This window comes from Cydia splendana, chromosome Z (genome assembly GCF_910591565.1).
Source record: "Cydia splendana chromosome Z, ilCydSple1.2, whole genome shotgun sequence".
NCBI lineage: Eukaryota > Metazoa > Arthropoda > Insecta > Lepidoptera > Tortricidae > Cydia > Cydia splendana.
Window position 1 is genome coordinate 48291616 of NC_085987.1, and position 27803 is coordinate 48319418.

The window sequence follows — 27803 nt, forward strand, 5'->3', positions numbered from 1 at the left end:
GCAACTGTCAAAGGTTTGCCTAGATGGCGCCATCATAGCTTGCCCCTTTTTCTATGAGATTTGGCTTAAAGAGCTGGCATCCAGGGTATTAAAAAAACAAAAATTTGACACAATTCTAGGGATTGACGGGGCAAGCTATGATCGCGCCATCTGCTAAAAACTTCCACCGGCCAACCCCATTACACTCTGATAAACATGCCGGACATTATTGGAGTGAACGTTATTTTGGCTGTACATTATAAGTTACCATAAAGAATATAGAGTCAAGTGCCATTCTATTTGTCTTTGTGACAGCCTGACAGCCATACCATGACACAAACATGATACAAACGGTCCTATATATACTCTGTCAAGCCATTTACGTCAGTAGAAAAGAGCGGCAAATTTAAAAAATTTAGGCGCAAAGGGTTATCGTCTCATACAAAATTTGAATTTCGCACCTATTTCTACTGACAAACTTGTTTGACCAGCTATATGTATATTAAACTTTCATTATAGAATACTGCTCTTTGAGACAAACTAAAAATATTTGATGTCGCCTCTAGATATGTAAAAATTACAATACAAACCGTAATAGAATAAGCATAAAGCTATGAACATGTTACATTCGAATTTTATTGAAATAAATGTAAAAATAAAAACCGGCTGCTTTAAAGTGCCTTCGGCTTATCTTCTAACAAAAATAACGCGTGTAGTCTATGGATGCCAACAAGAGATTTCGTATTCGTAAACTTCGTAGATTTTGACAGCCAGCCAGTCACATCACATCACAGACGTCACAGTCACAATCACTTCAACTGCAGCTGGGGCCTACCGTGACTCCGGTTTGGGACCGTTTCAAAGTTTCTCGTCAAGCTGAAGGGATCCAATCCGTCGGACCAGATGGCGTCGCCTCAAACACGACGTCGTTTAAACCTCATCCGCTCTCAAGACAACAACCATGTAAGTAAAAACCCTGAAGTGCTGTTACGAGTAGTTATTCGCGACAGTTAGCATGTTTTGTTGGGTTTCAGAAATGTTTTGAGTGCGACACTTCGAACCCCCAATGGGTGTCGGTGACGTACGGGATATGGATTTGCCTGGAGTGCTCGGGCGTGCACCGCAGCCTCGGCGTGCACATATCCTTCGTACGATCTGTCACCATGGACAAGTGGAAGGAAAACGAGATTGAGAAAATGCAAGTGAGTGCACCCTATTCCAACACCACTGCAAAATTTACCATGGTATTTTTGTTACGCTGGCTGCTTGTTTTTTAAGATAATAAAACCATTCTCTAACTTGCGAAATTAAAAAAAAATTGATGATTAGTTTTCATACAACAAGTACATATTTAAGAGATAACTCCTGCAAAGCGAAATTAGCATGGTAGCAATAAATGTAATAGAAACAAATTATTAATTGTCAAGGTTTTTTTAAACTTACAATGTTGAGAGAGAGTTTGGGGTTTGGTAATTAGTAGTTGTCTTAATGCATTCATTGTGAAATAATACATTATACTAAATTACAGTGAATCTTGTATCTATCTATACTACAACCAAGATTCTATAATCACCATTTCAGAATATATACAAAAAATGTATTAGCCCGTATGCTGTTTGTTTCTATAAGGCCGGAGCCCCACTGCTGCGCACGCTACATCCATGGCCCACGTTTTAATACAAACCGTGGGCAAGCCCACGAAATTTTGTACCATTTTATGCAACTAAATAGTCCGATAATCTTATTGTCGTGTAGCAAGGGGTCATCCATTAATTACGTCACACGAATTTCTAGGTTTTTTTACCCCTCCCCCCTCCTTGTCACACTTGGTCACATTTGGCAAACCCCTCCCCCCTGGTGTGACGTCACATTTCTTCAACGAAATCGGCAAATATTTATTTAATATTTTATCATAATATTTTTGACAAAAGAAATATTAGTAATTTTATAACCCAAAACTGATTAAGAAATAAAATTAAACGAATAAAAACGATTATCGTTTCAAAAACTTGTTATTTAAATGTATATTGGCGTATTATTTACATAAATAAATTTTCGGTTACTGATGAAGTTAAAGTGACGTCACAAAGTTTGTGACTCCTCCTCCCCCTTGTCACAACATGTCACATTTTCTTGACCCCCTCCCTCCCCCTAAACGTGTGATGTAATTAATGGATGACCGCCAAGGTCGAATAAAAGTTTATTCTACCATTTTATGCAACTAAAAAATAACGAGGAAGAGGTAGATAGAAGGAAAAATATTACATGGCGAAAGTTTTGGTCATTCAAAGAAATTCTGAAAGGAAAATTTAGTATGAAGATAAAAAGAATAGTAATGGACACATGCCTTCTGCCTAGTTTATTATACGGATGTCAAACGTGGACTTACACCAACAAGATCAAACAAAAAATAAACACCACACAACGAGCCATGGAAAGAAGCATACTGGGAATAAACAAAATGCACAAAATTAAAAACGACACTATAAGAATAAAAACAAACGTCAAAGATGCGCTCACACAAGCCCTTAAGCTCAAATGGCAATGGGCAGGACATATTTCAAGATATACAGATGACAGATGGACAACACTAACAACAAGATGGAAAGGACCATTACCAGCCAAGAGGAAAGTTGGCAAACCAGTCAAACGGTGGACTGATGACATAGTAGAGGTTGCAGGAAAAGACTGGATGTACAATGCCAAACACAGACATTTATGGAAGAAATGGGAGGAGGCCTTTACCCAAACGGGATCCATACCTCACGAAAGGAGGAAAAACAACAGAAACAACAGCATAAAAACATATCTTAACAGAAACTAAAAAAGAGTTATGGAAATAAAGAGGCTATAATAATAAAAAAAAATGCAACTAAATAGTCGGATAAACTTATTGTCGTATAGCAAGGGCGAATAAACGTTTATTCTACCATTTTATACGACAGTTGTATAGTAGGTATCACGACGACTCCTATAGAACTTTCTTACACGACAGTTGGTCGCATACAGGTCCTCATAATTATGGTCGTAATAATGTCGTAGTCACGACAATTTTGTGGTATGAATATCCATTATGCGACTTAAACTACTAGTAGTTGCTTACACGTCGTAAAAGTGTTCCTTATAGAACAATCGACTAACTGTTACTATGGCGACCGCTATCCGTATTTAAGTAGCAAAAGTGCTATTATACTGCCGCTATTTAATCAACAGTCGAATAGATGTGGTAAAATAAACTTTTATACAACTTTTGAAAAGCTATGGCGACCATTCCAATTCAAACAGATTATACAACCTCAAGTTGTATAACTGTCCTATAAAGCATCTGCTTAATAATTTGTTAATCAAAATAATTAAATAAGTAAGAATTTCAAAAGCGCATCAACAATTAGTTATATACTTATATAGCAAACATCAGTAAATTTAACTGCGCAGTAGTTTACAGATATAATATACACTTTTGTCTCCTATAGGGATGATGACACATGTTGAATTTTACAACAAAATCTAGTAAAACATAGCAAATGTGACGTTCCACGGCAAAAGGTACCTTATGGCGGCTGGCGCTTACGTCGCATAGCGCCGCAATAATATTGGAGCGGCGTTAATAATAGCGTAAGCGCCAACCGCCATAAGGTACCTTTACCCGTGGGACGTCACAAATGAGCAATTTATCGCAATATTGTGGATACTAAAAAAAAATATGGAAATAATACAAAAGTACAGGCAGTACAGCATCTGAAAGTTTCATATTTAAGTTTTTTTGCAACTTCCAAAAACGACAAAAATAAGGATACTATTCGATTCCTCACATTTTATCCAATAAAAGATTGTATTGAAACTATATACATAAACGCAAAATTTCACCAGCAAAAACGCAAAATTTCACCGACAAAAACGCAATTTTCTTGTTTTGTTCATACTTCAAGATGGACTCTCTTTGACTTTGACGTCACGGTCACATATTGTTTTGTTCGGAGCGTTTCGCGAGTGAAGTACGACTGTGCACTTTGACTATCATTTCTGACTTTTGTATTGCTTTAATCCATTGCATTAATCCCATACTTATAGACATTTGATCCTAAAAACAAACCTGATTGATTGATACCATAAATGAAAATTAGTCATCTAGCCTATTGCATAAACCACCAACTAAAAGAATGACTACTTATACCTTCTTTCAAAGAAACAATTTCACACCACTTGCTGTTAATATTGATGTCATTTTAGACACAAGCCGACGCGAAACTCGCGTTGAAGAAATAAGCTATTTTTACGACCTTTAAGCGGCGATAACTCAACTTAAAGTCGTATAAATTCGCACGCCGTCTAAATCAGCCTTAAACTATATTACCTAGGCATGTGATATATCATTTTCGGATAAATTAAAGATGAGGAATGTATTTTTAGAACAAAAACAGTGCATTTTCTAACATAAAAATGAATAAAGTAGAAAATAAAAAAATGTATTTTAGATTTTTTTATAATTACCATTTTTTTTTAAGTGTAACGGAAATCCCATAACATAAAATATAGCCGTAAGGCTACACTTATTTAGTTTAAAAAAATATAAAGTTTTTTATACAAATCTGTAAAATCTGTTGCTAAATGGGAGATATAAAATAATATTAAGCGTGGGTCAGAGTGATCTCAATGCATGATCGTCCGTGAAGTAGGGTTTAGGTGCTGTTTCAAACACACGAAAGGTGAATATATTTTACTGTTTTAGGTCTCTTAGTATTTTTAATGAAACAACGCAATGCACCTTTATTTTATATATTACAAGACCCACTGCACAAACTGAGGTCTGAACATTTAAGACGAAAGTGTAGGACCCGCGCGAAATCGCCTTTTCATACAAACGTAGTCCTCATTTTCCCCCCTCGATATTAACATTATTGAAAATATTTTGACACAATTTGTACTATATCAACCACAACTATGCCCCTACGTTTAATTATTATAATAGTTAGGAGCATTTAAAATTTGTACGAAATCTCTTTCGCTCCTAACTTTTACTATAATCAATAAATCCAAAAAAGTCTAACATAGGGGCATAATGGCATATCTATGGTCAATATACATCAAATTATGTAAAATATTTCCCGTATTGTCAATATCCACAGAGGACAATGGGGACTACGTTAGTATGGAGAAGCCACCGTCCCCTTTCCTCCAGCTGCCGCACTGTTATTTTTTGCATTTGCACCTGACAATTTCCAGACCTGTTTCTGCAGCAACAAGCAAGTTTGTTCGTGTAGGCTCCCAGTTGTTGTTGACCTTCATGCAACCCCAAGTAGACGGACAGGGTAGATTTTGAGCTTGTGCTAACTGACCCCAAACATGCACCCCTTGATATAGGTATGGCTCTTAAAAATGCTGATGTTAAAGCAGCTTTGGTCGGTGGGATGTGTTCTATCTGCCAGTCTTTCTTGGCACTCATTTACTGAAGTACACGAAGCTGATCTGAAATAATAATTATGACACACAATATTCTGATTTCTGGTTTAAGCTTTGAAAACATGTTAATTGGTTACAAGCAAAGATTGATTGTGTAAAAACGAAGAAAATACCGTATGATAAATCGAGGGATTTGACAATTTAAGAAAATAATCGTGAGCTGGCGACCTATAGTGGTAGATAACAAGTTTTTATTAATGATATCAGTCCATTAGATTTGTTTTGAGGATCCAATGTATATGGGACCCATTATTAAAGGAAGCGAGTCACTCCACTCACTCGAGAAACGCCACTGTCACGGTACGCGACGGCACGTTAGTTGCAGCCGTCTTGAAGTATGGACAACAAGAAAAACGATATATCGGCGCTATATGGTATCATTTTTGAAAGTTAAATAAAACTTTAATTTTGATACTTAGAGGTCTTGTATTTTTTTATTATTTCCATATTTTTATGCGTGCGATTTTTTTATAAAATTCGACATTTGTCATCACCTCCATTTTCTATGAAGTTTTTTTTGTTATTTGTTAACTGGTGTCCCGTTGGCAGGTCGGCGGCAACGCCCGTCTCAAGGAGTGGTTCGACAGCCAGCCCGACGTCACTCCCGGGATGACGATAGTGCAGAAATACAACACGAAGGCCGCGGCCATGTACCGCCAGAAGGTCAGTTCAGGTCACACGCCCGTCTCAAGTGGTTCGGCAGGACGTGACTCCAGGGATGACCATATTTGTACAAAATTTGAAATTCGTCACTTTCATAGTTTAGGAAAAAATAAATAAAACAGTTTTGTGGGTAATTGGGTGTTTTACACCCCCAGGGGGTAACAGAGGGATGAAACTTTATGCAGGGTATTACCTCTTCAAAAGGCATCGTTTGATTATAGTTTCGACCCAAAAACGCTGGGGGCAATTTTTCAAAGGCTATCCTGCTATACCCTTTGGTATGTACATAGATAGTTTTCGTCATGGGGAAGGATATAGAATAGTCTTCAACCCGGTGCCCTATTGATATTCCGAGAAAAATAACGCCGATTTTTGATTCGCCGACAACGATTCGCAGACGGGTTGTTTGGCAGAGTAATGATTGGCCGAATCTCATTACGCATAATAGTCGTTTGGGAAAGTAGTCAATAAGCAGAACATTGATACGCATATTTATTATTCGTAGAATAATCATTTAGTAACTGTCATAATTACCCGAGAAACCATTAGTCGAAACACAATAGGGGATATTACTGCAATGTTCTGCCGCCAGAGTGCAGCACTACCGATTCAGTAAATTCATAGACTAACTTATACATACTGTGCGTTAAACTGTTTTTTGACAAGTTTTCACAGACAATAAAATATGACATTGATGCATCAAGGGGGTTTGTTAACAAGGGCCTACCGGTAAACGCGAAAATCGAAATTTAGTTATCTGCCTCTTTATCGCTCGAATATGCAAGAGTGATAGAGAGATTAGACAACGAAATTTAGATTTTCTTGTTTCGCGGTAGGCCATGTGTCAATGTGGTTTGTTTACTGTATGTGCCACAAAGGTGCCACCTACGCAGAGCTTTGCCTAATATTCCCTATAGGTAGAATGTTTATTTTATGACTAGACTAGGACATGACTAACCTACACAACAACTTTTACTTTGAGTCTGATAAAAATGGTTTTAGATAGGTACATTTAATTATCTGCATATTTTCACGTAGGTGCACAAATGACCATAAAATTAAAATCTATGTTGCATAGATACAATATCCTACCTATGCTATTGTTCATATTTAGGTTAATAATTGTTTAAAACCCAAACCAGAAGCAATCACGGTATTCTATACCGGTACGGTACCTACTAGTTTTTTTGTGACACAAACTAACAACGGCAGCAGGATGTAATGATTCGGTTAAATTGTGTTCTAATGTATGGGGAAGACAAACTAATTATAGCCAGCCTGTTATGAATGTAGTATGATACCTTAGGGTATGGTGCTTTACGCACACTAGCGTCCCTTCCCCTTCCCCTGACCCCCCCTCCCCTTTTTGCATGAAATATGTCCCGGTTCATAGTTTTTTACATTTTTTGAGGAAAGTATACATTTTAAGAAAAAAGTATCAATGAAAGAAATAATCCTTAATAAAATCTTAATAAAAAATGCACCATATTCATGTATTAGCTTGTTAAAATTCGAAATAACATAGTTTTTACTTAGGATTCGAAACTCATTTATTATACACGGTGTAACACGAGGAATCCGAATAATTTTAACAGCGTATTCCTGCTCATATTTAGAGACAAAAATTACCTATATTTTTTTTTGAAATTCGCCTAGTTTCAGAGTTAAATTGGTATACTTAATTAAAAAAAAAAAACTAGTTTTTATTGTTACATAGTGCAAAACGCCTTTTTGTTTTTGATGGCGATGTTGCTACTATGGGACGTAGTCTAAATATCCTTATTGATAGATGTCAAAAAGTGACAAGTAACACTTTGCAAAATCTAAGTTTTACGAAAAAAAAAGTAAAAATCCATTTTAACTGACAAGTTTACCAATAACATTTACTTTTTATGTACAATGTATTCAAAAAATTGAAAAAAAAAACAAACAACAACATTGTGTTTTTTGCGAAATTGACCTAAATTCATATTACGTTTTTTTCCTTCTTTTGACCTCAGAAATAAAATCTTTCGCATTTCTTGAGAACACCTTGTATAATAAGTTAATAAGTGTTATAAAATGAATATAACCTTTTTTATTAAGAATTTAATAAAGGATTATTTCTTTCATTGACACTTTTTTCCTAAAGTGTATACATGAGGTCAAAAGAAGGAAAATATGTAATATGAGTTTAGGTCAATTTCACGAAAAATATTTTTTTTTGTTTGTTTTTTTTTTCAATTTTTTGAATCTATTTGCACATAAAAAGTAAATGCTATTGGTAAACTTGTCACCCAAAATGGATTTTTACTTTTTTTTCGTAAAACTTAGGTTTTGCAAAGTGTTACTTGTCACTTTTTGACATCTATCAATAAGGATATTTAGTAAAAGTTTCTAGGACATTTTTGTCCTAGAAACTTTTTTGAAATTCGCCTAGTTTCAGAGTTAATACCAATTTAAAAAAAAAACTAGTTTTTGTTGTTACATAGTGCAAAACGCCTTTTTGATGGCGATGTTGCTACTATGGGATTTAGTCTAAATATCCTTATTGATAGATGTCAAAAAGTGACAAGTAACACTTTGCAAAACCTAAGTTTTACGAAAAAAAAGTAAAAATCCATTTTGGGTGACAAGTTTACCAATAGCATTTACTTTTTATGTGCAAATAGATTCAAAAAATTGAAAAAAAAACAAACAAAAAAAAAATATTTTTCGTGAAATTGACCTAAACTCATATTACATATTTTCCTTCTTTTGACCTCATGTATACATTTTAGGAAAAAAGTGTCAATGAAAGAAATAATCCTTTATTAAATTCTTAATAAAAAAGGTTATATTCATTTTATAACACTTATTAACTTATTATACAAGGTGTTCTCAAGAAATGCGAAAGATTTTATTTCTGAGGTCAAAGAAGGAAAAAAACGTAATATGAATTTAGGTCAATTTCGCAAAAAACACAATGTTGTTGTTTGTTTTTTTTTTCAATTTTTTGAATACATTGTACATAAAAAGTAAATGTTATTGGTAAACTTGTCAGTTAAAATGGATTTTTACTTTTTTTTCGTAAAACTTAGATTTTGCAAAGTGTTACTTGTCACTTTTTGACATCTATCAATAAGGATATTTAGACTACGTCCCATAGTAGCAACATCGCCATCAAAAACAAAAAGGCGTTTTGCACTATGTAACAATAAAAACTAGTTTTTTTTAAAAAATTAAGTATACCAATTTAACTCTGAAACTAGGCGAATTTCAAAAAAAAATATAGGTCATTTTTGTCTCTAAATATGATCAGGAATACGCTGTTAAAATTATTCGGATTCCTCGTGTTACACCGTGTATAATAAATGAGTTTCGAATCCTAAGTAAAAACTATGTTATTTCGAATTTTAACAAGCTAATACATGAATATGGTGCATTTTTTATTAAGATTTTATTAAGGATTATTTCTTTCATTGATACTTTTTTCTTAAAATGTATACTTTCCTCAAAAAATGTAAAAAACTATGAACCGGGACATATTTCATGCAAAAAGGGGGGGGGGGGGTCAGGGGAAGGGGAAGGGACGCTAGTGTGCGTAAAGCACCATACCCTAAGGTATCATACTACATTCATAACAGTTTAGACTAAATTAGATATTTAGACTAAATCCCATAGTAGCAACATCGCCATCAAAAAGGCGTTTTGCACTATGTAACAACAAAAACTAGTTTTTTTTTTTAAATTGGTATTAACTCTGAAACTAGGCGAATTTCAAAAAAGTTTCTAGGACATTTTTGTCTCTAAATATGATCAGGGATACGCTGTTAAAATTATTCAGTTTCCTCGTGTTACACCGTGTATAATAAATGAGTTTCGAACCTAAGTAAAAACTATGTTATTTCGCATTTTGATAAGCTAATTCATGAATGTGGTGCATCATATAAAAAAAATGAATATAACCTTTTTTATTAAGAATTTATTAAGAATTATTTCTTTAATTGACACTTTTTTCCTGTAATGTATACTTTCCTCAAAAAATTTAAAAAACTGTGAACCGGGACATGTTTCATGCAAAAAGGGGGGGTTGCGTCAGGGGGAGGGGAAGGGACGCTAGTGTGCGTAAAGCACCATACCCTAAGGTATCATACTACATTCATAAATGGCTGGCTATAATTCGTTTTTCAAAAAATACAATTTGACCGAATCATAAGTATGTGATTCTTAGGTAGTCACCTAATAAGAGGATACATAAAAGAAAACATAAATATTATATAATAATTTTAAATTATTTTATACTTAAATCATCATTTACTTAAAAAAGGATAATATTTTATTTCATTCTTTTGGATGTGGGTTTTATTTATTTTTGCAAATTTTTTTGTTTCGAAAATAACGACTTATATGTAAAATGTGAAACGTTATTCGACTAAACATTGCTTAAAGGAAACGATTACTCTGCCAAATGGAAATCATCCAATAATAGTTCTGCTAAAAGAAGCGAACTGAACGGTATGTGAACCAAGAGTCTACATAACGTTAGTCGACCAAAAGTTACATTAACAAATAAATGACTCTGCGAAACGATGTTCGGCGAATCGTTGTCGGCGAATCGATAATCTGCTAAAAGTTTCTCAGAGAATCATTAGGTACCCGTTGGAGCTGCACACGCACTCATCGCGCAACCGGTGTGTTGTCTCTCTTGAGAGTCATGAGAAACTGTATATGGGTGATTCTTAAATTGTGGCCAGAAAGTTTTTTTTTTAGTAAATGTTTATTTTTCACATATTGTTACGAGTACATAATTATATCAAATGTACATACAAAAAGCAATTTTTTCATGCATATGGTGAAGCTTAAAACCCTCAGGCAAGGTAAATAAAATGAGTAAATAAACACGGTTGTGACAAAGTGTCCCTCAGTCGTGAGTAGTCGTGACATTTCGGCATTTTGGCGGCCAACTCGACTATTTTGATTTATATACTAAACATAGCCTAAGTTACTCCTATGACTACGACAAACCTAATGACAGCTCATATGTTGAAATCCGTCAAACTATAAAGGCTGTAGAGCGTGACAAAGAATTCGATTAACATCATACATACGGTGCCCTATTGATATGCCGAAAAAAAATACGCCGATTTTTGTTTCGCCGACAAACGATTCGCAGACGGGTTGTTTGGCAGAGTAACGCTTCGCCGAATCTCGTTAGGCATAATAGTCGTTTGCGAGAGTAGTCAATAAGCAGAACATTGATACGCATATTTACTATTCGTAGAATAATCATTTAGTAACTGTCATAATTACCCGAGAAACCATTGGTCGAAACACAAAAGGTCGAATGTTCATTTGGCATTAATATTGAATGTTCGTTTTATTAGCATTAGAAAAAAGGTAAACAATCTTGACCTGTCTTTGAATTGAAAAACTCTTTTTAAAAATAAGTCATGGCAAATATGTAACATTCATCATTTATATTCTTCTGCTTTTATCTAGTTACTGATTTTTAAAAAGCGTTTTTCAATTAAAAGACATATCAACGTCGCTTACCTTCTTTCTAATGCTAAAAAAACGAACTATAGCAGAACTTCTCTCTTATTTAGGACTAGACTAGGATATGACTAACCTACACAACAACTTTTAGTTTGAGTCTGATAAACATAGTTTTAGATACATTTAATTATATACTTATTTTCACGTAGGTAGGTATACAAATGACCATACAATTAAAATCTACGTTGCATAGATACAATATACCTACCTATGCTTTTGTTCATATTTAGGTTAAAAATTGATTAAAACCCAAACCAGAAGCAATCACGGTATTCTATACCGGTACCTACTAGTTTGTTTATGACACAAACTAACAACAGCAGCAGGATGTAAGTATGTGATTCTTAGGTAGTCGACGACTCATATGTAAAATGTGAAACGTTAGTCGACTAAACATTGCTTAAACGAAACGATTACTCTGCCAAATGGAAATCGTCCAATAATAGTTCTGCGAATTTACACAGAAGCAAACTGAACGGTATGTGAACCAAGAGTCTACGTAACGTTAGTTGACCAAAAGTTACATTTACAAATAAATAACTCTGCGAAACGATGTTCGACGAATCGTTGTCGGCGGATCGATAAACTGCTAAAAGTTTTTCGAAGAATCATTAGGTACCCCATACATACATACAAGCATAAACATTTTTTTTTGTTTTGGCAGTTGGGCAATAATAGCAAATGATCTGTATCTAATAAAAATCCATTTCTGAAGAGTGCATGTGCCTCTAAATTAATCAATCGAATTAAGAATGTCACGACCACGTGTCTATATGTCACGAACGTGGACTAGAAAGTCCGTGGCGGTGACAGATTTTTGAGGCCACGGTCGTGATAATTTGGAACATTTTCGATATTACATAAACATTTCCTTTGATTTTGCAAATGTTAAATAATTAGCTTAATCTGGAATGTATGAGGTATATCTTATGTTTAAGAGGCAGAGGCTTTTTGAAACGCGCGGCCAAAGGCCGAGTAGTGGGAGGTTAGTGCTCAAACACAGAACAAAATAAGTACCTACAAGTGTCTGAAACTCATCATCATTAACTTAATAGATCTTATTTTGTCGGTGGAGTATCTTCCAGCTTTCCCTATCTTGCCAGCTCTTGGACTTTCTGATTCGACACGACCCCTACTTTTTCTTCCACTTGTTCTAAAAAGCTGCGTCTGGGGTTTCCTCTACCCCGCTTACATCATATCCGCCCCTCCGGGATAGTTTTAAAGAAGTGGTCGTGTCGTATTAAGTGTTCAATCATCTGAAACTACTAGGCGTGAATTTAAAAAAAAACACAAAATAGAGTTATTTACCAATAGATTACTGGAAAACCTATAAGTCTGCAGTCACGCGTGAGTCGGACTTCAGAATATAAGTTGTGGGTAGGCTGTATCAGGGCCACAGCCGCAATTGTTTATTACGTGAAACGTGGTGTGGACAGCTAGTGCGAAGGTCGAAGGCTAAGCTCTGCGTGGGGCTGAAGGCCTGAAGCATCCGAGAGAGGTGCGCCTCCCTCCACGCAAGGTCGAAGGTTGAGCTGTAGGAGGTTAGTGCTCAAACATAGAACAAATAATTGGTTTAAGTAGCTAAATGAGAAGGCAGAACTACACCGAGTCAGACGTATATCAGCTATGTTGAAATAACAGAGATACGCTTAACCAACGCAAAAATAATATAGACGCTAGGTTATGCTTAACATAATACTTGAACAAAGTTTTGGTTAAATTAGAACTTTGCTTTAGTTAATGCGTAACTAACTATCCTCTGATAGCTCAGTTAAAAACATGGAAATGCCTGGCCGTGCACCTAGCCAGCCCTGTGTTCCAAGTTGAATGTAAGAACTTTGTTTTGTTCGCTTGTTCTAAAATGACTGCAGTACGGAACCCTTGAGACGCGAGTTCGCCTCGCACTTGACCGGTTTTTTTTTTCAAATGAACACAAATAAATAATTTTTGACAAAACTTCTCCCTTGCAAACCTGACAACAACACAGTGTTGCTGTTCTAAAATAACTTTAATAAGGCTGCCAGTAGTAAAGATAATTTTCTACCGAGTACCGCATGTTTATATTACCACGCGCGGCGGTGACACGAAAACTGATCACAAAATTTATGTTGTTTAAAATTGTATAAAATCGTTATATATCCATACAATGGTGCCCTATTGATATTCCGAAAAAAAATACGCCGATTTTTGTTTCGCCGACAACGATTCGCAGACGGGTTGTTTGGCAGAGTAACGATTCGCCGAATCTCGTTACGCATAATAGTCGTTTGCGAGAGTAGTCAATAAGCAGAACATTGATACGCATATTTACTATTCGTAGAATAATCATTTAGTAACTGTCATAATTACCCGAGAAACCATTGGTCGAAACACAATAGGTCGAATGTTCATTTGGCATTAATATTGAATGTTCGTTTTTTTAGCATTAGAAAAAAGGTAAACAATCTTGACGTGACTTTGAATTGAAAAACTCTTTTTAAAAATAAGTCATGGCAAAATATGTAACATTCACGAATCTAATACGATCATTTATATTCTTCTGCTTTCATAAGTAATACTTAGTTACTGATTTTTAAAAAGCGTTTTTTCAACGTCGCTTACCTTCTTTCTAATGCTAAAAAAAACGAACTATAGCAGAACTCTCTTATTTATCACAAGACTAGGATATGACTAACCTACACAACAACTTTTAGTTTGAGCCTGATAATAAACATGGTTTTAGATACATTTCATTATATACTTATTTTCACGTAGGTAGGTATACAAATGACAATAGAATTAAAATCTACGTTGCATAGATACAATATACCTACCTATGCTTTTGTTCATATTTAGGTAAAAAATTGATTAAAGCCCAAACCAGAAGCAATCACGGTATTCTATACCGGTACCTACTAGTTTGCTTATGACACAAACTAACAACGGCAGCAGGATGTAAGTATGTGATTCTTAGGTAGTCAACGACTCATATGTAAAATGTGAAACGTTATTCGGCTAAACATTGCTTAAACGAAACGATTACTCTGCCAAATGGAAATCGTCCAATAATAGTTCTGCGAATTTACACAGAAGCAAACTGAACGGTATGTGAACCAAGAGTCTACGTAACGTTAGTTGACCAAAAGTTACATATACAAATAAATAACTCTGCGAAACGATGTTCGGCGAATCGTTGTCGGCGGATCGATAATCTGCTAAAAGTTTTTCGGAGAATCATTAGGTACCCCCATACAATTTTTAAACAGTGTTGTAGAATAGGGATTAGTGTTTTATATTTGATATAAATGATTGCAAAACCACTTCATATTTTAAAAATAATATCACAAAATCCCGGGAAGTCACACTACACGGTCCGTGACATTTCGCACTTGTAATTTTTTTTCATATGTTTTTAATACTCCTAGGACAATACATTTAGGTTGACCTAAAACTAGAGGTAAATTGCTAAGTATATGAAAGAAAGAAAGAAAGAAAGAAAATACATTTATTTACGTCATCATAGTTACAAAACCAGTTAAATTAAAACAAGATATAGGTCAGATGGACGTTAAAAGGACCCACTCAGCTTAATGCTACAGCAAGCCGCAGCGCTGATTTTCAGTGGGGACCTACCTTATAATTAACTTAAAGCTAGTAGGGTATACAGACAATAATAAAATTAAAAACAGACAACACATAGAGAGGAAAAGGTAAAACATAGCAGTAACTAAGAAAATAACAAATTATATTCAGCGCTGGAAGTCGCCAGCAACATGCTGAGGTGAGACCATTTCGTGGCACTTTCTCTTTTTTATGTTTCTCTGTTCAGGCCCCGTAGACAATATGCCGATCGCTAACGCTCCGTAGCGAACGAAACGCAACTGTCGCTGTCACACTAATATGGAAGAGTGATAGAGAGACACAAACCGATTCGATGGCGAAGCGATGGCGATCGTCACCTTGGCTAGGCCGCCAGTATAAGTTTTTATTTTGTGTTTGTGCTCACGAATAAAATTATTTCTATTTCTATATTGATATAGAGTTTACTTATTTTCTTAAAAATATATGCTATGCTAAATATATACATGGAACACAAAAAAGCGGCCAAGTGCGAGTCGGACTCGCCCATGAAGGGTTCCGTAGCAGCAAGTAACATAATAAAATTGCGGTTTACAATTTATGACGTATTAAAAAAAAAACTACTTACTAGATCTCGTTCAATCCAATTTTCGGTGGAAGTTTGCATGGTAATGTACATCATATATTTATTTTATTTTTATTATTCTCTTATTTTAGAAGTTACAGGGGGGGGACACATTTTACCACTTTGGAAGTGTCTCTCGGGCAAACTATTCAGTTTAGAAAAAAATGATATTAGAAACCTCAATATAATTTTTGAAGACCTATCCATAGAAATTGAGGTACGCTCTTAACCAGTACATTTGTCCTCAGATTACCGCGCTCTCGGAGGGCCGCGAGTGGAGCCCCTCGGACTACCAGCCGGCCCGGCCTGCGCCCAAGCCGCAGCGCTGCGCCGCCTCCAAGGACTCCTACTCCAACGGCCAGGAGTTCCACAACAGCGGCTCAGACAACAACATCAGCTATCAGTGAGTATTCGCTAGCTGTATGTTCCGCCATTTTGAAAAAAAAAACGCGTTTTTTTTCGTATTTTGACCGTCAAAGACTGACGCGCGCCCAACACCGACCTTCGTGCATTCTGAGGAGATTTAGTATGGCGCAATAGGCGCGGCGCGGCGTACAAAGAGTTCTTATTCTAACCCTCGGTGGACTGATAGGTCTCTGTAAAGGTTTACAAATTGTCAATAAACAGTACGTCAGCACCAAAAGTAGCGGATGAAACAACGCACCAAAAGTATCTGGACTACTTCTTCAAATATATTCTCTACATCACGTTCAAAAGTATTTACCACGATCTAATTGTTCCACTCAGAGACATATTTTTTCTTTATATTATGCAATGAGATACTTTTTACTCGTAGTCTGATCCGCTACTTCTGATGCTGATTGTACACTTGACTCTGCTTCGTTTTACAGCAGCGAGTACGGAAGCGGTCGCTACACGGGCTTCGGCAACCAGCAGCAGACGCGGTCAACCCCCATGTCGCCCACGCACACCGGCAACGAAGTCGTGGACAACAGTCTTGCTGCCCTGGCTTCGGTAACTCTCACTCTGGCAACCAGCAGCATTTCTCTATTCCAGCGCCAAGCTTTACGCGTTTATCCTCATTTTTAGTGTTCCGTACCCAAAGGGTAAAAACGAGACCTTATCCTATAGGGAATATTACGCAAAACTCTGCGACCACAATCAAATTCACTACCACTATCCATAACTAAATTTCGATTTTCGCGTTTCCCGGTAGGTCCTTGTTAATGAACCGCCTTGATGCATCAATGTCATATCTTATTGTCTGTGAAAACTTGTCAAGACAGTTGAATTTTCATAGACGATGTATTTCTGTTGCCGCTATAACAACAAATACTATGTAGTGCGGAACCCTCGGTGGGCGAGTCCTACTCGCACTTGTCCGGTTTTTAGAAACTTATTTAATTATTAATGATCGTTGTCTATGTGACAGGGGTGGTCGCTGTTCGCGTCGACGGTGTCAAAATGCGCGCGCACCGCAACAGAATCCGCCGTCCGCTATGGCGGCATGGCCTCGCAGCGGGTCTCCGAGATGGCCACCACCGTCACTGAGAAGGTAATAGACCGACATGACTCAAACTGTACTAAAATGTTCAAATGTACAACGATTTAGTCAACTTTAATATTCATTATGTAACACCACGCTGCGCTCTAAGACTCGAATAATGGACGTAGCTTGGAAAGCGGCTAAGTTAAAATGGGACTGGACTGGTCATACCTGCCGAATGCCGAACGACTTGTGGGCCAAGTTAACCACAGAGTGGGAGCCCCACGAGTCTAACCGGGGAGCCGGCAGGCCTCGTCGGCGATGGCGGGATAACTTGGACTCCTTCTTGAGAGGCTGGCCAGATATTGCACTAAATAGAGACGAGTGGAGGAAGAGGGGGGAGGCCTTTGCCCAGCAGTGGGACACAGTGGGCTCTGAATAATGATAACACTTACCAACTGTATAAAATAAAAGACATCAACGCGCCTTTAGCACAACAAATCTGCATTTCATTCTGCGCGACTTCAATTTACAATACAATATGTTTTCAAATAGCGTACGATTAAGGCCAACTTAACTTGAAAAACTCTATTTTACGTCACGATTTTATAAAATCCTATATTTAATTTATATTTTGAATGTAGGTGAACAACCGCGGTGGCTGGAGCTCGCTCGGCGGCACAACCGACACCCGGCGGGGCTCCTCCAACGGTTCCAACCAGCTGTACCAGTCCCAGTCATACGGGGCCATGCGGAGCTCCACCTCCGAGCCCTACTCGCAGTGGTGAGTGACCCTCAGGTGACACCCGGCGGGGCTCCTCCGCCGGCTCCAACCAGCTGTACCAGTCCCAGTCATACGGGGCCATGCGGAGCTCCACCTCCGAGCCCTACTCGCAGTGATGAGTGACCCTCAGGTGACACCCGGCGGGGCTCCTCCACCGGCTCCAACCAGCTGTACCAGTCCCAGTCATACGGGGCCATGCGGTGCTCCACCTCCGAGCCCTACTCGCAGTGGTGAGTGACCCTCATGACACCCGGCGGGGCTCCTCCGCCGGCTCCAACCAGCTGTACCAGTCCCAGTCATACGGGGCCATGCGGAGCTCCACCTCCGAGCACTACTCGCAGTGATGAGTGACCCTTCAGGTGACACCCGGCGGGGCTCATCCACCGGCTCCAACCAGCTGTACCAGTCCCAGTCATACGGAGCCATGCGGTGCTCCACCTCCGAGCCCTACTCGCAGTGGTGAGTGACCCTCAGGTGACACCCGGCGGGGCTCCTCCACCGGCTCCAACCAGCTGTACCAGTCCCAGTCATACGGGGCCATGCGGTGCTCCACCTCCGAGCCCTACTGGCAGTGGTGAGTGACCCTCAGGTGACACCCGGCGGGGCTCCTCCGCCGGCTCCAACCAGCTGTTCCAGTCCCAGTCATACGGGGCCATGCGGAGCTCCACCTCCGAGCCCTACTCGCAGTGGTGAGTGACGACCCACAGGTGACACCCGGCGGGGCTCCTCCACCGGCTCCAACCAGCTGTACCAGTCCCAGTCATACGGGGCCATGCGGAGCTCCACCTCCGAGCCCTACTCGCAGTGGTGAGTGACCCACAGGTGACACCCGGCGGGGCTCCTCCGCCAGCTCCAACCAGCTGTACCGAGTGACCCTCAGGTGACACCCGGCGGGGCTCCTCCACCGGCTCCAACCAGCTGTACCAGTCCCAGTCATACGGGGCCATGCGGAGCTCCACCTCCGAGCCCTACTCGCAGTGGTGAGTGACTCTCAGGTGACACCCGGCGGGGCTCCTCCACCGGCTCCAACCAGCTGTACCAGTCCCAGTCATACGGGGCCATGCGGTGCTCCACCTCCGAGCCCTACTCGCAGTGGTGAGTGACTCTCAGGTGACACCCGGCGGGGCTCCTCCACCGGCTCCAACCAGCTGTACCAGTCCCAGTCATACGGGGCCATGCGGTGCTCCACCTCCGAGCCCTACTCGCAGTGGTGAGTGACCCTCAGGTGACACCCGGCGGGGCTCATCCACCGGCTCCAACCAGCTCCGACCCCTACTCGCAGTGAGTATCCTAAAGGACCTCGGAGTCCGCGTTTCGCAACATTAACCTCAATAATAAACCCAATCACAAGTTTTTAAGAAAACTTTAGCCATCTGAACTAGGGCCAGGGGTATTGGGATAGTTTTAGTTTCCCATGAAGTTTTTCTACCATAATGTGATTTTAAAATATCGAATGATATTTATTTCGTACATTAAACTTCGTTTTTTTAGTATTAGAAAGAACTTCGCAGAAGTAAGCTTGTGGTTCCAAATCGGGCACCTTTTGCGGTAAAATTTTGAAGTAAATAATATAGTATTGACCATGCTACATTAGATAATTTCATTAAATATTATTATCAATTAAAGAGCCTGATAAAAACTGCGCGCTTACTTCTGCGTAGTTCTTTCTAACGCTAAAAAAACGAAGTATAGTTCCAAGAAAACGTTGCCTTGGCCTTGAAGGTCGCAGGCTGCACATGACACCCTTCGGCTAACAACGATTAAATAAGATTTCCAGCACATTAATCCCAAATCAATAGAGGCTGTGCTTGCCAGCTAGCTATAAGAGTCTGCGATCTTTTTAATTTTTTTTTAATTTATTTATTCATGATACACTAAAATACATTTTATAAATAACATAAAACTCGCCAAACTGTGAAGTTTGATGGCGAGATACGCTCTTTTTTATGCAAGTCCTTCGGCTAACAATGATTAAACTAGTGGCTCTGTGAGCTGTAGACCTCGCGAGCAGAGCTTTAAATAACATGGTGCTAAGAGCTTTAAATATAGTAAATTAAAAAAAAAACAATACGAAATTTATGTGTAAAAAAATACAAAAAGTTATAACTGGGGATCGAACCCAGACCCTCTGTGCAAACAGAAAAAGCGAACGTTTACAAACTGAGCCAAATAGTTCTCAGATGGGTTGACCAAATTTAGCTACTCCTTCTAAAATTAAAATTAGTTAAAATTAAATATCTCAATACCTCCGAAACCAGCGAAATAAATTTTCTGAATTTTTGGCCATTTAATCTATAAACATATCTCAAAAAGAAAACACTCGTATGGTACCGATACCACTATTTGTTTAGGCGCGAGCTATCACGACTCCGCCATTTTAAAAAAATTGAAAAAACCGGACGGACAATAAAATTTTATTTAGACATAGAATCCAGTCACAAAATTTCACGAGATTCGGTTAAGAATTGCGACCTGTAGAGGAGAACATCCGGACATACAAAAGCAAAATGCTCCAGTCGAAACGTAGACCTTCGCTACGCTCCGGTCAATAAGATTTCCAGCACATTAATCCCAAATCAATAGAGGCTGTGCTTGCCAGCTAGCTATAAGAGTCTGCGATCTTTTTAATTTTTTTTTTAATTTATTTATTCATGATACACTAAAATACATTTTATAAATAACATAAAACTCGCCAAACTGCGAAGTTTGATGGCGAGATACGCTCTTTTTTATGCAAGTAACTTAACCTATTTGGGTCATACCCGTTTTATAGTATCTAGTACTTGAGACTCAAGTCATAAATAATAATAATAATGAAAAACGGGTTATATTATATGTACCAGAGTCGTTAACTTTTATCGTATTGTCCACAGAAGTGACCTTTTCTAAAAACGTGTTTGACCCATTTACTTAATTCTAACAATTTTACAGTTGTTTCTGTGATTTACATTATGATCTCTAAATTAAGCAACAAACAAATGAGCATTTATTTTACCTTACCTATAGCTATTTGACGGTGACTCATTATCATTAGTCTCATTAAGTCATTACCAAGCAGAAAACCCTATAACTTAGACTTTAATACAGTTTTGCTTACTTTGGGAGTTTGCCGTAGCATACTAATGTTGTTCAATATTTTTGGTACTATATGTTGCGACATTCTTTTGCCATAATAGTTTGTAGTTTTTAATTGTTTTTGTTCTCTTACACTTCTTGTATTATACTTATTGCTAATTTTTATTTTGTGATCGTCACTGTAGTAATGCTTTAAACCTATTAAATATTCAACTTTTTTGTGTACCGGTAAGATCTTACATAATGGGAATAACTTATCATACTCTTTGTTGCATTCTTCCATACCTTTTTTGCTAACGAGGAACTTAATTAACCTGATTTGTAGTTTTTTAATATCGTTAATGTAAGTTATAAATGTTCGGCCATAAACAATAAGACCATAACTAATTAGGGAGTCGGCCAGTGCGTAATATACTACTCGTAATGTGCTTTTATTTAATGTACTCTTTAGTTGATAAAACTTACCAGTACCGACCTTAATCTATTACATATATCGTTGACATGTGGCTTCCAATTAAAGTAATGTAACCTAAAGGTCGGGTCGGTGCACCAAACCGTCGGTCACCAAAACGATCGCTAAATTAGTTTTTAAGTTATTAACACACCTTTTTTTAAGGAACGAGCAAGTCCAGCCATCAGTGGCGGCCCGTAACAACCTGGACACCCGTGACCTCTCGCAAGTGGGCGTGTCCAGCCCGCCCCCCGACATCAAGGACCTCAAGATACGCAAGCAGGAGGACAGCTGGGACTGGCTCAACAACTAGATCTGACGTGAGTACAGTCTCACCTGTCATCGGGATGACAGCTTTGCTTTATACATGGTAACTAAAAACTTAGTGCATTCTCGTTGCCATGTAGGTTTTGGGATTATACTGAGCAACTTTTACTATGGGACCAACCCGAAAATCGCTAAAAAACATTTGGCTGTTTCATACATTTTGGCTAGTCCGTTTTCTATGGGAGGGTAATTTCTTTTTTCACGATTTTGGGGTGTATCCCATTAAAAGTTTCTCAGTATAATCCCAAAACCTCCCTGGCAACGGGAATGCAGTTCATTTTTAACCACCGCGTGTACATAAAGACAAGTCTTACGGTGTCACTTACGAATTCTAGCCAGATTTCGTAAGTGACACCGTTTCTAAACAGATTTTACCCATATGTGAAGTCCCTGTAATAACAATATTAAACCTTATGGTAGGGGAGCCCAAGAGGGGATTTTTGTGTTTACTCGAGCGCGTCAGATTAAGATATGAATGATATCTTGCTACCCCATGTAGTCTACCTTTACCCCTTTTTCGCCATCTTTGTTGAGCCCTTGGTTGGTGGGGGGTTGGTGGGAGGTTCAACAAATTGTTAAGCAGATTGTGGATTTGGTCATATTAGTCCAAATTAACGCTATAATTGTGCTATTACTAAATCTGATAATTATTTGCACGCATTTCCTTAATCGGACGGTTATAATGTAAAAATTAGGCGTCAAACTTGTGTTCGTCAGATTAAGAAAATGCCTACAAATAACTGTTATATTAAGTTATAGAAAAAATATAGCATTAAAGTGGACATAAACGACCAAACCCACAAACTGCTTAACGATTTTTTAACCCTCCACCAACCTTCCGAAATTTGAAAAAAATTGTAGACTCTTTCCGGCTCTCTGGAAAAAAAACCTTATATAACTTTTATTTCTTCTTAGAGTCTGGCTAGCCAAAAATTGTTGACAGATATTTCGTTGTTGTATCACCAATTGTCTATGATTAAAAAAAAAGCTAAAAGTCAGTTGTCAATTTGTGTCATTCATTCAAATTGTTTGCGGTTTATAAGGGGTTTATTTTAAATAATATTAATAATGTCTATACTGAGTGAGATTCGCAAACTATTATTTAAGCTCGTAACTAATTACGACAATGTGCGAAGTCGACGTGTAGCATTGTATAACGAAAAACTGCAATGTTTACAACTCCTAGACAAATGTAAACAAATTAGGAGGTTGGTGCTCTATAGATATTTTGATACTTAGCATAAAGCATATTTGGCATAGTACTTATGTATTTTTTTGCTGATGGATTAATATTACGGTATTATTGGGCTAGGTCTTATTTACTACATTTCATATTTCGCCTTGTTACAATGGTAGGTATATGGTCACTATGGTGAGAAAGTGTTAACATGTGTTTATCGTTGACTGTACTTTACATAGTGGTAAAAATGATGTGAGCTGACTTTGAGTGCACGTCAACGTATATTTAACTTATATCCTTAGGTACCTTACGTGTGCACAGAAAATCAAAAATATTTTCTAGTATCAAGTATTCCTACTACTCAAAGTGTGACCAGTCCAAGATTTTTTGAATTTCCCGCCAATCATTTGTGTAATATTTCAGTAGCCAGACTCTTATCATCTAATATTTCGATTCCAATAGGTCTGTATGACGCTCGAGTAAATCCCGGTTTAGCATCGTGGGCTCCCCTACTATTACAGTAAGAATGCGTGTCGGACTATTGACAATAATTAACATTATGTGTTATGGGTGGTTTGAAAATGTGATGTCTACCCCAAACTTTTTCATACACTTTTCGTCAGGTAGTTGCATAAATCTCTGTTTGGACATTTTGCTGGGACATCAGTTAGCCGCGACCACGACCAGTGAAACCTGTGTCGAAACATCGTTAAATAAAGGTAATAAAATAAATTCGCGATAGACCCGTCTATAAATGCGAGTTATTATGTGTTCAAAACGCGAAAGTTTTTATATATTACTAGACGGGCCCGCAGCTCCGCTAGCGAAAATGAAATAAAGAGTTTGTCTTATGTTTAGTTAAATACCGACATTATTATGTATTCAACCCTGCCAGGGTTTATAACTGTGATAGGGATTGCTTATTTGTAGCCGTTATTTGGATGACTTTCGCAAATTTCTCAAAAAATGATGTGATTTGATAAAAGGCAAGATTGTATTTTTTCATCTACGTAGGTATTTATTTAAAACTTGTTTCAACATATAATTATTATTTATTTTTATACTTAAGGCTAGTTGCAAAAACGTTCATTAGATTAATTTCCGCCTTAAGACGAATATGGACAACCACCGCCCATAAATCGCCTTTTCATACAAACGTAGGTAGTCCCCATTTCCCTTTCTGGATATTAACATTAGGTACTTACTACGGCTACGGTGGCGCAACGACCCAAAGTGAGTCAGACACCAGATCACGCCATGTTTCTCGGTCTTGCGACAGCTCTCGCCAGTCGCCAACGCCACGGCCGAGATTGAGCAGGTCTTGAGCAACTACGTCGTTTCAGCGGTACCTAGGACGTCCACTCAGGCGTCTCCCATTTTGTTGTTCCAAGTACGCTCTCTTCACGGTACGATCCTCTCCCATTCTCTCTAAGTGTCCGAGCCACTAAAGCTTAGCTGATTTGGTCTCAATATTTCGCCACTATATCGGAACACATCCTCATTTCTATGGCAACAAAGTTATATTACCATATTTGGCTTTTTTAGAAATTTGTAAGGCGCCATCTCGCTCTTCCCTCGTTTTTTATCCCGTTCTGGTTTTTTAATTTTATATATGTAAGAATTTTTATTTAAGATTCTAAGATTTATTACTTGACTAAGATAATACAATATTAAAGTTAGAAATAAAATAGAAATACAGACTATAACGGACGACCTTGGGAGTCCGTTTAATTGAATCCGAAGCCAGCAAGTAGCCTTCCAGCCGAGTCATATATAGTGCTTTTCTCAAAAATGGTGCAAGAAATATAAATATAATAGAAATATTTTACAGAAGTAACGTTCTTACAAAAAGTAGAAACAATTGAAACAATGTGTTTGCTGCCTTTTTATTTTTTTAAATTAATAAATATTCTTGGTCAAGCAGATCTTGTCAGTAGAAAAAAGCGACAAATTTGAAAAATGTAGGCGCGAAGGGATATCGTCTCATAGAAAATTTTAATTTCGCGCCTTTTTCTACTGACAACATTTGCTTGACCATCTATAGAAGTTTATTTTTCTGCCGTAAATACGCCAACCTATTTGAGACACCTAAATAGTCGCGGTACCAACATTTAATAATAAGTACTAATCATCTGTTTGACTGTTTAATTGGCCGGTGCCGTCATGTGATATGGCCATTTCAACTTTTAAAAAGTTTGGAACTAGACAAATAATGGAATTTGTATGCAAATCGTAGTCCCAAAATCGAGACTGCAATGTTTTTAACTTTTTAATTTTTGACTGACCTTAAACTACGCATTTGGCGACCTAGTTTTTAAACGGTAAACTAGACTTTGCGGTCCATTTTTAGGGAAAAATATACTTACCTACAAAAACCAACCCAATTACAAAGAGAATACCCCTTTTAACAAGTCGGACTGCGGCATGGACCCCATGCGGTGTCAACCAGCCGCGCCGACAGTGCTTCCATGAATATTTTCATGTCGGCTGACCATGCAGGGACCCAAAGTCTCAACCACGAGCGCCGCAAACTCATAGTCGTTGGGCAACGCCGAGTATTTGCGGCGCTTGAGTACTTGGGCCTGGTTAATGGTTAGCCGCAGCGCCGGCCTGCAGCGGTCCCCTGAATGTGAGACTGTAAAAGTGTCGACACATGTTGCGGCCCACACCAGGGCCCCAACGTGGCTCCGTCGCGACGCTTGCCGTCGTCCTTCGCCATGCCCACGGGTTCTAAAACCGCAGGTACGGACACGGTGGCAAGCGCGCGACGGACCAAATCGTTTAATAGTGCTGTGGCGGAATATTCGGCCGGCGTTTCATGAGAGGTAATGGCGGCCCAACTGACGCACACGCACGTATGTGGAGCACATATTCTGGATCCAAGCCTCAAGCATATTGCTCTCCTTAAGCTACTTGGATCCAGAACAGTGCCAATTTATCTAGATGGGAGAGCTTTTAACCAGTGGCTCGACTCGGGGGCCGATACTGCCAGAATGCGCGCACGCTCCGTATTGTCCGGGCTTTGTTCGATGAGTGAGGCATGGGCTAACTTTAGACGTGGGGAGTCCCAATCCCGCTGACAATGACGGGCAACTGGGATGTCCGCACTCGGGCATGACTCACACCAGGCCTCCTTCAGGTTCGCTATCTCACGCGCTGCTAGTTGGGGTCATTGATTGAAGAAGATATTGGTACTTATCTGTCTCGTCCATTACTGTTTCTTCGTGAAGAATATTAAGTTAGCTTAAAATAAATGCAATGTCTAAGCATTTCTAACACTTATTCAACAGATATATAACAAGTATATTTTCACCTCAGCAACTCGAACAAGGGTACTTTGCTTCTTAAAAACAGTGAGCAAAATGCGATTTTGCTCACTGAGTGACACAAAATGACATTCAAGTGACCTTTATAGTCAAATGTCATTTCAACATGCGGGGTCTAATACAAGTTCGATATACTTGGGTTCTATTATCTCTGTCCCTCTAGGTATGTTCTCACTGCTTAGGGTGAAAATTTTTGTGTACTACACGAGATCAAAGTTATTTACATCTCGTGCGCTTTTGAATCCCTTACTACGCTCAAGATTCTAAATTAGATTCGCTCGCTACGCTCGTGAATCTATTATAGAATCTTTCGTTTGCACGGGACTCATAATAAGCACTCGAAGAAATATCAAACTTTGATCTCTTGTTGTACAAATAACTATTTTTTCACAGAATGACAAACACCGACGGAACCAGATGGCCAATGACTGCACCCCGCTTGGTCCCTGTATATATGTAATAGCCCATAGTATACCTGCAACCGTAAGTGTATATTCCTTCACACCATTACCCCATAGCACTATGCCGTACTGGATCGAGCCATGAGAATACCCGTAATACTTTAGATTTACTAGGTAAATAATCGTGGAAAATTTAATAGAAAACTATATGTTGCTAAAGAAAAAAATCTCTCCGTTCGTTTATGGTGCATGCTTTCAAATGTTGATGTTTATAGATAGCAGTTATTAAACGATAAATGTATATTATACGTTTTCTCGTAATTGTAATGTTATGATAAGACATTATTTACGTTATCACATTTTTATATTATTTATGTTCATGCTAAAACGTTTTGAATTTTTTTTTGTAAAATAATATATTTCAGTTGACTTTTAAAATTATTTTCATAATAATTTATGAACTTTATCTTTCAGCAACCTAAAACTGATTTAAAAATTATAATATTTATTTATTATGTATGTTACTTTGTCACAGTGTATGATTTAACAAGTTCATTGTCCCAATACGGGGTACGGACAGTGAACGTGTTAAATACCTAATTATTTAATAGCGCACTTTAATGTTCCATTGTTAGTTTCGCGAAATACATATATGACGGCGCCTGTAGACTAGTTAAACTACTTTACAACTCCATATGACAACATTTTTTTCTACGTTTCCATATCACGAGGAATGAAGAATTAAAATAGCCAGTACTCGTCCACTTTTCATTTAGTGTCAATGACTCATGAGAGTTGATAAAACTAGGATTTCTTTACTGATTTGGGTGTGAGCATTTAAACCACGATGTATTCCATTATGTAAAGCGTCTAACGAAAGAAAACTCTTTTAGAAATCGATTTTCGCTCATTTCGTCTCGGATATTGGTGAATATGGTATCGATGCATTCAGTGTAATGTCCTGAACACAAATATATGAGATGACAAGCGCGAAAGTAGTTGCTGTGACG

General features: G+C 38.2%; 1 protein-coding gene and 1 long non-coding RNA gene across 2 annotated transcripts in view; one reads left to right on the forward strand and one right to left on the reverse strand.

Moving 5' to 3' along the window:
* The first annotated feature begins 766 nt into the window (after window positions 1-766).
* On the forward strand, window positions 767-27205 carry LOC134804107 (ADP-ribosylation factor GTPase-activating protein 1). The gene is made up of 9 exons (XM_063777048.1): window positions 767-942; window positions 1014-1181; window positions 5989-6102; window positions 16051-16205; window positions 16654-16777; window positions 17196-17318; window positions 17894-18033; window positions 21725-21879; window positions 26786-27205. The coding sequence occupies exons 1-8, from the start codon at window positions 883-885 to the stop codon at window positions 21870-21872; spliced, it is 1032 nt and encodes a 343-aa protein (XP_063633118.1). The 5' UTR covers window positions 767-882; the 3' UTR covers window positions 21873-21879; window positions 26786-27205.
* The window catches only part of LOC134804155 (uncharacterized), a 431198-nt gene continuing 419162 nt past the window's right edge, over window positions 15768-27803 (reverse strand). Inside the window, exon 2 of the long non-coding RNA XR_010146077.1 lies at window positions 15768-16001. This is a non-coding gene — a long non-coding RNA (uncharacterized LOC134804155). The remainder of the gene's footprint in view (window positions 16002-27803) is intronic.